Source organism: Camelus ferus, chromosome 26 (genome assembly GCF_009834535.1).
Source record: "Camelus ferus isolate YT-003-E chromosome 26, BCGSAC_Cfer_1.0, whole genome shotgun sequence".
Classification (NCBI taxonomy): domain Eukaryota; kingdom Metazoa; phylum Chordata; class Mammalia; order Artiodactyla; family Camelidae; genus Camelus; species Camelus ferus.
Window position 1 is genome coordinate 26,172,054 of NC_045721.1, and position 12,332 is coordinate 26,184,385.

At 47.0% G+C, this 12,332-nt stretch overlaps 1 protein-coding gene across 1 annotated transcript in view; it reads left to right on the forward strand.

The window, feature by feature from the left end:
* CSMD1 (CUB and Sushi multiple domains 1) overlaps positions 1-12,332 on the forward strand; it is a 1,664,412-nt gene that overhangs the window by 1,568,458 nt on the left and 83,622 nt on the right. The window contains 2 exon segments of the mRNA XM_032468715.1: positions 1,713-1,922; positions 9,153-9,341. Coding sequence (XP_032324606.1) covers positions 1,713-1,922; positions 9,153-9,341 — 399 coding nt within the window.

A 12,332-nucleotide genomic window follows, 5' to 3' on the forward strand; every position in this document is an offset into this window, starting at 1 on the left:
TTTTCTCATGGCAACAACACAGTTTAGGATTCTGTGAGATAAAAAAGGATATGCTTATGTTAATCCCTTCATTTTGGCTTCATGGTGTCAAACTGGACGCAATTCGCTGAAAATTAGATAGCTAAAAATACCGTTTTAAACCAGATTAGAGCTGGGCTCGGTTCTATTTCCTGATATGTATTAAGTGGTTTGATAGGTGGCTGGATACTTTATCCTGATTAAAATGCTAATTTTTTTCATAAAACTCTAATTGCCATAATTCCACTTCCATTTCAAGTTTAATTCCAAGTCTGTAAGAGGCCACGTTCACTGCTCCCTTTCCTGCGGAGATACTGGCCGTCCTTGCGGGTTCTGCCCCTCGATCTGCTTGCTGGCTCTCACTGCTTTACAGATGGGCCGCTCTGTGAATCTCGCAGGGTGTCCTGGAGGCGGGCCCCTGCAGTCCGCACGCTGTCCTCGTCTTGCCCTGGTCTCCTGGCCTGGCTGCGACTTCTGGACGTAAACAGAAGTGTCAGTAATTCAGCATTTGTGCTCGGTTCTTCTTGTGTCAGCTTCCCGGCGAAGCACGCAGTGGGTGTTTAGGAAGCTCTGTGGACAAGACCGCAGGGGTTCAGTAGCCTTGGTGCAGTTACAGAAATGATCTGTGAGTGCAGATTATTAGTTGTTAAAAAAAACCCCAAACTCCACCACCAACAACAAAACACCTCTTTTGTATCAGATTTGTGGGCCGGGCTACAAAAGAAAGCAGTAGGGGAAGGGATATATCAGCTCCTGGTGTGGGTTCAGCTGTCGCCTCAGTGGAGAGGGGACCTGCCAGAACCAAGGCCAGAGACCCCAGGCCTTCTCCCCTCCTCCTTCCTCCCGCCCTTGCTTCTTCCCTCCCTCCCCCTCCTTTTCCTCCCCCCGAACCCCCCCGCCCCATCTCTCTCTCTCTCTCTCTTCAGTTTCTCTTTCTTTTATTCTTGCTTCTAAATTTCCTTTGACCAAATATATTTACTGGAATTCAGAGGTGAGTTAGCTCATGGATAGCTACTCAACAAAGAGAAATGCATGACGTTTTTAATATTTACAGAAATGTTTTAAACATACAAAGCAGTTCCACACTGGTGGGGTTTATCCCATTGGGTTTCTTGCAAACATCAGAAATGTTCTTTGCAGGCACAACACAGCTGAAACAGCCACTTGCCAAACAAACAAATGCCTCGTCCAGTGGTATGACCCTCCATTTAAAAGCCACTTCTAAAGTTCGTTGCACTTTGTTAGATCTGCCTTGAGTTCTTCCTTGATAAAACCGTAAATTAAACTATAGGTGGTTTGATATGCAATTACAACCTTGTTTTTGGCTGTAGTAATTATAGAAGCAGCTGGACAAAGTCACCACCGTACGCATGGGTACAAGGCAGCATCCTGAGGTTTGTACCTGCGCAGCGCTGAGACACAGTGCTGGCGACGTCCGCACTGCACGGATAAGCTGACTCAGGGGCATTGGCTGCATGGACAGAGTCCCGCGGCTAGCAGGCTTGCTGGCGACATTGAACTGAAGTTTACCGTCGTTCCCAGCGGGACACATGCTCCCTGCGTTGGGCCGACCCCGTGCTGTCTCCGACAGCTATTGTTCAGGGAGGCGGATGCAGTTTTAATCACTGTTGATAAACACTGATTTTATAAATTTTGATATTAACCTTCACGGAATGTTGTGTCTTTTTGCCTAGGTGCGCATATTCAGTTTCTGAACTTTTCTACGGAAGCAAATCACGACTACCTGGAGATCCAGAACGGCCCGTACCCCAGCAGCCCCACCATCGGGCAGTTCAGCGGCCCCGACCTGCCCTCGGCGCTGCTGAGCACCACTCACGAGACCCTGGTGCGCTTCTACAGCGACCACTCCCAGAACCGGCCAGGCTTCAGGCTCACTTACCAAGGTGCGCAACCAGGAGAAGAGAAGTCTCTGTGGGGGAAGCTTGGGGTGGGGGCGGCACGGTGTGTGGCCTTCCTCTGATCAGCTGGTGGGAAGGAAAAGGGCCGGCGCCCCAGGGGTCTTGCGCTCAGCCTGAGGCTGCCGCCCCCCCCCCCCCGGGTGGGGCCGCAGCGCCCACAGACAGGCTCCGAGACACCTTCACGTCTGCTCACTGAGGAGGAAGCAGGCCCTGCCCCAGGCTGCACTCTGGTTCCCAACTGCCCCTCCCTTGTCCCTGCATTCCCTCCCTCCCCGGATTAGCAGTTGTTCGAGCCTGCCCTCTGGGACTCCGAGGTCTCAGAGGCTGAAGCCTACTTCCTGCAAACAAGAAATGAAGGGCCTGGAAAGGAACTGTGCCAGGGAGGACCCTGCACCCCACCCTGGGTCTTCGCACTGAGAAGAGTTCCTGAGTCCTCCTCCTGGCCCAGGAGGGAGTGATGTCTCTACAAATGTACATTTCCTTTATAATTCCAGATTTCCTTTACAAAAGGAGACCCTGTGCCCTGTTTTTAGAGCTTTTCCCTACGTCTGCTGGTTCTCAAAATGCTCCATGGTTTGTTGAGCAAACGTGAAATAATGCCGCTGTGTCAGTAAACAAAGGATGCTGTGGCCACCAAGTCGCCAGCTGCCAGACGTGAGCAGAGGGAACTCAGCACAGAGACCAGACCCCAGCACTCCTGGCCCCCCCCCCCCCCCCCCCCCCGCAGGGAACTCCGGATGGGAGGGAACGGGACTCTGGCCCTGGAGAGCTCACGTGCAGACCAGAGGAGTGATTTCAGTGAGCCCAGAACCTTACACCTTCCCATACATAGAGAAGTGCTGGCTAATCCTTTCCAGGACGCAGTCCGGAGTGTCCCCGCCTGGGGCTTTCGTGTGGACGCCTCAGGATGCGTTTCCTCATGTCTGAGCCTGTGGCTGGGCCTCTTCTTCAAGGGCCCATCCCTAAACCACTCAGGCCTGGCCCAGCAAGCTGGCATGAGTGTGCCTTGGATCCCAGCACATGGCTGCTCCTCCAGAACCTTAGGGAGAAAACACGGCTTGGGCCTGAATTCCTGAGAAGGGGTACCCTGAGTTTGCAGAGACAGTAAGATTCAAGGCCGGATTTCTTTGCATCTGGATATCTGGCTTTATGCAGGATAAATGTCTTTTCCCCCGAAGGGTGTTTTTAAAAACATAAATGTTTCCTAAGGTGTTTATTCCAAATTTGGGTTTTAAAATGAATATAAGCTAAGGACCAGGACTTTTTAAGAGCCGGGTGGGGTGTCCTGGTTCCTGAGTGCCCAAAGCCAGGTAAACCTTCTCAAGCTCCAGGAGAGGGGGCAGTCATACAGCTGGGAGCCCACGGCATCCAGCCCCTGCCCCCAGGCAGGCGACAGAGTAGGAGCACTTGTCACCCCTGACGTTACCTTTCAGAGGGACGAGTCCCAGGTCCTTGAGAAAGACGGACCTGAGCTGTAAAAGCGACAAGAGGCTTTTAAAAAGATTTACATACATCTCGAAGGGACAGAGGAAAAGTGGACAGTGACAAGTTTTCTAAAATAAATGCTCTAAGGAAAGGGAAGTCGGAGCGCAGAGTCTGGAAGAAGTCTGACCAGGCTGTCTTGGTCACAACTGTCAATCACCGTGAGAAGTCCAGGGTGACTCTTGCCAGCACTGGGCACGGGCAGGGTGGCATCAAGGCCAGCCATTCTGTGATGCTTTTTGGCTTCTCCTCCTTGTTGCCTTGTGGTCCAAGGATGGCTGCAGTACCTCCGACATCAGGTCCACATGCAGATAAGAGCTGGACGGGGGTGCATCTTTCTGGGAATTCCATCCAGGTGACTTGCTCAGTTTTCACTGTCTGCGACCTGCTCTGTAACCGCCCTTGGCTGAAACAATGTAATGCTTTTCAACCTGTGTGCACTCCTCTCCCAAGGAGAAGCAGGCTCTGTTTCAGGGACAAAGACGAGTGTGGAATTGGATGGGCAGGTGCTGCAGTGTGTGTCACATTCAGACCTCTGACCTCTCTATGAAGGCCGGTGTACATCTCGATTTCTTGGCAGCAGGAATTATCCACTGATATGATGAAGAACTCAGTAACATTTCAGATTTCTGGATTCAGTGTAAAGCCAATTTCAAATATCTTAAATATTTCCAAGGGAAAGATTCCCAGTTCGTTTAAAATGTGTAAACATGTAACCATAGGATTTTAGACATTTTAGGGTAAAATGAAATCTTAGTAAGTAAAGCTCTGTCCCCTGGGGGAAAGCGCTCAGCATCGGGGCAGTGAGTTTCGGGGCCGTGCTGAGGACTGCAGCCCAGGAGACAGCCTCTCGCAGCTCTGAGGACCTGCGCTGAAGAGGCAGGGGAGGAGCCAGGGTGTACATGAGTTTTCTTGGCTGTGAAATATGTAGTCAAATCTAAAAAGTTTACTGCTAATCACAGAGATAGTCTCAAGAGAAAGCTTTTAGTGCTTTTCTCTGTGTGGGAAGGTGCAGGAATCTGGGGTCATTGAAGGTCTTCCCTGGGTTTGCATCCTAACTGTCCAGAAGCCCACGTCCCCAAAGCACAGCCGCGCCGCGTGTTTCACTCCATCCTGAGCTCCCTCTGCGAGCACTGTCTGGGGTGGCGCAGCGGGTGACTCCCCCTTGGTGTAAAGGCTGTTCTTTCGTGTACGGTTCTAGTATAAAACATGTCTCAAAATAGAAAAAAAAAAACCCATGTTTTTTGGTTCCTGTCTTTTAATCATCCTGTAGTGTCTCAGTCCCTCCTTTTCTTAGTTTCGCTGTGCTGGGTTTGTAATATGGATACGCAGGAGACCCGGTCGGCTGAGCGAATGTTTTGTTTGCTTGACACCTGCGTCTAAATTTAAGTATCCACAGTAAACAAGAAACCCCCAAGCCATATATTTTATATTTTATAGCGATTAACTTGCTATAATTGAGAGAGATGAAAATAAATTAAGCAAAAAGGAATGAGAACATGGGGGTGAGGTGTCCTGATTTCTCGCAGGATATCCTATCTGACAGGGATGAAAGTTAATTAGGTAGTTTGTCAGTTTATAAAATTTATAAGTTGGCAAAAAGAACGACTCTGATGTCACATTAAAATGCGCAGGTCCCACGTGAGATTTATAAGTTAAGCTTGTGATTAATAACTCATAGGAAGATGCATAAATCATGCAGATAATTCCTGTCATTCTCAGTGATGGCTGTGTTGTACCCCTTATTCCTAAGCCTTCTCATTTATTTATGACCATATAAAGGTCAAAAATGTTACTAGGAGATGTAGCCGTCTTGAAGTTAAATGGCTTACACAGAACTGGAGGAATGAAAGATGAACTGCATTAAGTAAAACTGAGTTCATGTACCCTACTTCTAAGTCAAACACTGGAAGATGGGTGATGGTGTGGAGATATTCGTCAACTAATTAGATACTAGTCAGAAAATATAATGGATATTGGAAAGATGACTGCACCATGCCACCGGCTGCCACAGCGGCTCCTGTAGTTTACATGCTTGATGCAAATGTCACTTGCGACTGCTAGTCGTGACTAACGGTCATCTCCCCAGGCCCCAGCAGAGGGTTCTTCTGCGGGAGGAAAGGTCCCTGTGTTGTCTGACTCTTTGGTATTGCCGTGGGCTTGCTGGTATTGAGATTTTTCCACAGTATTTGTGAAATGCTGCTGTTTTAAGATGTTCAGTGACTTTCTTTTCCTTCGCCTTTTGTGATTCGACATCTGGAGAAGTTGAATGTTCATCTTCCTTCTTTCCTTCTCACCTTCCTTCCTCCCTTCCTTCCTCCCCTCTTCCCTCCCTTCTTTGTCTTTTTCTCTTATTTTCTTATTTTCTTCCATTATAAAGCACAATTGTTGAATGCCAAAAAACTTAAAGGTAATTTTAAGTGCTTTAGCCATGAAATGTCTTCTTTCCTTTTTGCTCTATGTGCTAAGCACCTTTAAAAGAAACGTAACAGGATCTGCTAAATCTGCTCATTCGTGCACACACACAAAACCTTTGCATTTTTAGTGAACTGAGTCTGTGAGAAAATAGGCTGCAGTGTGCGGATACCGGGACCCTCTCTCCAGGAGGAAGGGCAGTTAACCTGCCTTTGTGGAGCCGCTCCCACTGCCGTCCAAGCGCACTCGCTGTGCCGTACAGACACAGCCGTAACTCACACGTGAAGCCGGTGTGTCCCAGAATGGTCACTCTTCCTGCTTTCAGCGCCATAGTCTGAGCTTGGCGTTAACTAGGGGACACGGGCAGGGCGCTTACTCTGTCCCTGTTCACTGTCTGCACGAGTGAATCAAGGTCTCGACATGAGGCTCTTTATAAAGAAGCCTATTTCACAGAAAAATGCTTAAAGCAGTGGGCAACAAACAGCTGTGTCAGTTCCCTCCCACTCCAGGGCATCCTTTTTCACGATGGAAAAGTGCCGACAACGGTGGTTCTCGGACTAGACTCTTACTAGGGACTAGGGTCTCGAGTTGTCCAGTTTCCTTCCTGCAGATCATGTGAATTTGCTTTTCCTTTTAAGGGCTTGATGAAAGTGAAAGTGACCATCTCAGCCACTTTCTCCCTTAAGAGAGCTATTCCTTTGAACCAAAAGCGCACCTGGACAAGTGTGTCCGTATCGGTGCCTCCTGGTGCCAGCGCCCGCAGGCCCCCACATCCTGGTTGAGATGTGCTGTGTGCTTCTTAGTCGGTCCTCCCCGAGCTCCTGGCGCAGTGAAGGAAGCACGTTCTGAGTCTGATGGGTGAGTCTGCAGACCTTGTGAGTCCAGTCATTCCTTTGGGTCAAAATAAAAGTTTCTCCGCAACAGAAGGGAACGCTGATGTTTGGATAGTGAAGGACTCCCCTAGACACGACGTTCAGACCCAGAGCTGAAACGGCATGGCTGATGCAGCGTGTGACTCACGTTGAAGCAGAATTCACTGGGGTTGCAAATTCCTAAGAAAATTCTGAAATGAGCTGTAGGTTTTGCGTTAGGGTTTTATGTTTGTTTGATTGGTTTGCCTGGTAGATATGATTTACCAGGTGAGGAGTGGGTCCTGGCTTTTAAAAACACATCTACATCCATTTGTAAAACATGTTCCCATGACTCTGCGGCGTCTGGCCGCTTCACCACTAGGTCCTCTTGTCCTAAGAGCTGGGGGGCTGGGACACGGGGCCACGCTGGAGAATTGCCCGGGGGCTCCTCTCCCCGGACTCCGAGCCTCCTGTCCCGGGCGCCCCGCTCTTCCCTCACCCGAGACCCCTCCCTCCTGGGGGTGCTCGTTGTTCCAGGAGGCCGTTTTTCATCACCCTCACTCACCTTCACCCTGTTTTTTTCCCCTTTATTTCAGTCCTTGTTTATTTCTTTAATAGTAGTTCATACGACTCACAATTATTTTCCGTAATTACCAATGTATTGACTTACTGGTGTGTGTTTCCCTAACTGGAATGTAAGCCTCATGAGAGTAGGACCCATTTCTGTCTATTTCCACTTATAACTAGTATTTATAGCATAGTAGACACTCAACGCATGATTTTTATTTTACTCAATAAACAAATAGGGGATAAAAACTGCATTCTCCCTGTTCAGGACAGCTGTGTTGGTGCTATTAAGAAGAGAAAAGAAAAAAAAACCAAAAAACCCTCTTTTTTCCTTCTAATCCAGGGAAATCCAGAGCTAAGGGACTTAGAATCACAGAGTTGCTAATAGACAACTGTGGAATTTCCACCTCAGCGCCTTTTGCTGAGGTGAAGTGGATGGGTGGGAAGAGACTAGCTTTATAAACCCCTAAAGAGGACGTGAATGTCTTTCTGAAATTATTCCACAAACCACACAATAGATGCAGGGAAACGCGTGGTGTTACATGTCATCAGCATGTGTGACGAGCACGTGGGAGCCTGTGGGGGGGTCTGCGTCAGACGGTGACCGTTACCTCCTTTATCACGTCCTGCGATGACAGGTGCTGGTCCTGGCACGCAGGGCACTGCTAGAGCTCGAGCAGGCCCCTTCGGGGGAAGATGGAGTGGTGTCACACATGGTTTAATCTGATTCTCGTCCCGTGGAAGCGGCATCCGTTTGGGGTAGTTTGTATTTTGTAAGTGTTCATTAGCAGCTGTTTTTGAAGTAGGAGAGGACTCATTTCTCCAACAAAGCTCATTGTATCTCCAGCAAAACAGGAAAGAGACCAGGCTGCTGATTTCATTCTAAGAGAATGTAATAAAAAGGAAATTGGGTGCTAGCTGAAATGCAGCCCGGGACTCCGTCCTTTCTGTGAGCACGAGTCGGTAAGGTCATTTCAGACTCAAACAGCAGGATTTACAGGAGGGGAGCATGTGCTGAGAATACTTCCCAGGCGAGCTGGCCTGGACCAGGTCATCCTCCGGCGGAGGCCCCCCACCCACCCCGAGAGGCTTCGTGTCCCTCCTCGTTCTGGGCCCAGAGGAGCCGCTGTCAGGAGCCACCCCAGGGCGCTCCCAGGCCTCGGTCTCTGCTGCTCTTCTGATTTCTGCCTTCTTGCTCCCAGTCACTCTTCAGCTGCTTGTCTGACTCTTACCCAGAGACACAGACGATTGCAAATACAAAAATAACGAAAGGCCAGGGGTCCAGGAGGTCCAGGGCGTTTAGCCTGCTCACTGGAGGCGGCCGTGTGCACGCACTGCGGTGCTGTGCCTTTATCCCGCGTTACCAGCATCTGCTTTCACGTCCCTTTATTTCAGGCATAAATGCAGAAACACAGAGTCTAGAACTCTGGGAAGCACCTGCACAAACCGTAGACCACGTCATTGCACTGAGCACTGATGGAACTAAACAATGATGACGCATTTCCTAGTTAGAAGCGCTTAGATAGGAGCGCCCAGATTATTTTTTTTTTAAGTTAAGAGGAAATTATTAGGTCTGTGTTCGTTTATTATCATCTGCACTTCTTATTTGCATTGAGTGCACCTCATACATTTTCTTTCCAAAGTGAGGAAATGTCTTTTTGGTACATGCTGTGTGACTTCTAACGTGCACAGTGAGTACTCCTTAAACGCAAATTACTGTAATCCTGCTGCTACTACTAACTGAGCCAGGATGGTAGTGGGCAGCTTGGTAAAGACAGTTTTAAAGCTTGTGTTGAAGCAGCAGCCCGTCCTCCGAAGCTGTATATGATCGTCTTCCTCCTCTAGTTCCAGGCTAATGTAGCTCCTTACTTATGAGCTGGACCCTGTCCGTCTGTTTCAGCCTATGAACTACAGAACTGCCCAGACCCGCCGCCTTTTCAGAATGGGTACATGATCAACTCGGACTACAGCGTGGGACAGTCCATATCCTTTGAGTGTTACCCCGGGTACATTTTAATCGGCCACCCAGTCCTCACCTGTCAGCATGGAATCAACAGGAACTGGAACTACCCGTTTCCAAGATGTGATGGTAGGTTAATCGCTGTTCTTGGAAGCAGTTTAACTTTTCATGTGTACAATAGTGCATTAAATATTAAGTGAATGTATTCAAGAATTCATTAATTTGATCAACGCATTTTTACTTGTAGTCTGTTACGTTAAACTCATTCCAGCTAGCATTTCAGGAATATATCACATGCCAGTAATTTTTAAAAAAATGAAGAAGTAGGCCTTGCCCTCAAGGAAATTATGAGGACAACAAAGTAATAAATACAAATGTTTATTATGCAAAACCAGGCACAAGGAGCGTTTTGATGAATTGCAGGTACAGAAGACAGGACTTGCTTGGGGCGTGACTGGAGGAATCCTTGCGGTTAGAGCAGTACTCAGCTTCTCAGTGGTTCCATCAAACTGTAGGATTGGAGGGGAAGGGGTGCTTACTAATTTTTCCCTGGATATTTTTTACTGTTTAACTCTTCCCATAATCATATATTGCTTCTGTATGTCAGAAAACTGACTTCAGTTTTGTAGTTGACCTTGAAGGACACACATTGCTTTGCTACTGAAAGATAGAACAGAGAGCATCCAGCTAGGAGTGGTGCGCACAGAGACAGAGTGCGGGGAGAGTGCAGCAGTGTCCTTCAGTGCTGGGTGACCATCCGGGTTTCTCCTGAGACGCTGGAGTCAGGCAGATGGGAGTGGCGATGGGGAAAGACCCAAATTCAGTGAATACCTCTAGTCTGAGCAGAAGTAGCTTCTGTTTGGCTATCTGATTTTTATGATGTCTTTGAAATTTCTGCAATACCGAGTTAAACAGATCAAGTACCTTGTTTATAACGAATGCTTATGAAACAGAAACGTTGCTGTATGCCTAACATTCTGAAGCTAAAAATGCAGTGCTGAAAAAAATAATGAAATTTCCAGCTCTTTGGACTTTTGAAATGCTAAATACTTATATCCCAGGGGGAAAAAGGGAAAGGCATCTGGCTGTGTTTGAATTTCTACTGAAGAAATTTTTAAAAAGCAAATCAGTAGAGTAGACTTTTTAAGTCGTATTTTTCACCTGTATTTTTCCATTCTCTATCATTATAAAAACAACTATAAAAGAAAAACATTAAGCTGTATTTAAAAATAGTTATTTTAGTCGACTTCAAATTTAATAACATAAAACATTAGGGTATGTTTTAAAACTAAAAATAGCAGTAGCATGTCTGGCATTTTTTATTAAAACACTTAAAAACCCTTTCATACTATTCTCCACTAAAAAATTCATATATTTATATGTATAAATTACTTTGAATTGGCAGGATTAAAGTTCTTTTTTATTTGCAATTTTTGCCAGAATCCTTTGAATTCATGTGTAAATAAGGAGACTCTTTGGCTTGATAGAAAAAAAAAATAGAATTAAGTATTTAATTAGATTTCATTGCTTTTTTCAAGTGCAGCTTTCCAACATGGAAATAACTGTAGGCCTAGAATTATTTTGTTAATGTGAAAATAACAAAATATACCTTTTTTATGATATGTGAAATATAATACTACCCAGAAGTGGCCAAATTGTGAAGCTAAAACCCTCCAGACGTCCAGGACTGCCCGAGGCCCCCGGGCCGTGGGGAAGCTCCAGGCCCGCCCACAAACCCCCTTGCGGCTGGATGACTAACGAGTATGACACACAGAGCTCGCTGAGCCGTTCTACGCGTGGCTGTGGCTTGTAACCAGGAAAAGACAGGAAAAGCATCCAAGGAGAGAGGCCTAGGGCGGAGCGGAGGGCGCCCATCACTCTCAGAAGTGACCTGGGGTTGTGCACAGAGGCCGTGCCACCTCGGGAGCTCACCTCGCCGGGGCCTTCCTGCCCAGAGTTTTTACTGCCCAGATCTCTGTCACATCCGCATGACTGACGGATCGCTTGTCCAGGGGTTGATACCACTCCCAGGCCAGCTGATCTCCCATGACCCGAAGGCCCTGCCTGAAATCACAGGGCTGGCCTCTCTGGCCTGGCCAGGCCCCCACTGAGGCTGTTGGGTGTGGCCAGCCCCCAGATGGAACAGATACTCCTGTCAGGTGCGGGCAGAAATCACCTCCCAGCATCAAAGGCATATGCCAGCCCTCTCGTTATGCAAGGCCAGGGTCTTTCTTATGGTGGTTTAGTACCTACATTTTTTTCTTCACACTTTTAAGGTTTAGGCAGAAATTTTAAAACAATCCTGGAGAAAACCATCTATAAATTATTGTCACTTTCTTACTGGCGATGTAGTGCTTTTAAGATTTAATTGTTGATTTACTATCACTTAATGTGCTCTGTCTTTTATCCATCTCTATTCAGAGAAAGCCACATTGCACATGTTTGTGTGAGGGAAAAAAGTACAATAAAAAGATGTCCTGGTGCCCCTTGATTTGTCCAAGTCTAGCCCCAGATAAAATGAAGTGACGGTGTGTCCTCCACCTCCCTGTGCTGAGGTCCACTGTGCCCACCAGCTCATCTTCCAATATCTTCTAGCCTAGGCTTCACATGACCATGAGGTGGTAAGATACATGGAGTACATCTAGATTACCTGCTCATATATGGTCATTTCATATTTCTGTAAATAAAATAATCTCCATGTCAATAACAGTGATCCATTTATTAAGTAAAATTGCAATAGGACTGTTTGGGTATCGTGGTTCTTCACGTAGCTGGCAGCTGGTGAGATACAGAAGTGCTTTAACAAGACAGCACTGACAGAATTGTATCTCATTTCTCCAGGTGTAGGTCTGAGAAGACCTGATAATGTCTTTGTTTCAAGGAAGGCACTTAGATGCTACTCTTTTTAGACAGCTTAAATAGGCTTTAGAAATCTCACTTAAAACAAAAACAAATTGTCGGTTAAATAGTTATGCATAATTTCAACATAATCCCTTGCGTCAGATGGTGGATTATCAGCTCAGTCGCAGGAGACAACTGACTACGGGTATTTTTTTTCTTTTTAATTATGTGGAAATGACTTTACCCTGAAGGGATTTTGAATGTTTGGAGAATATATTA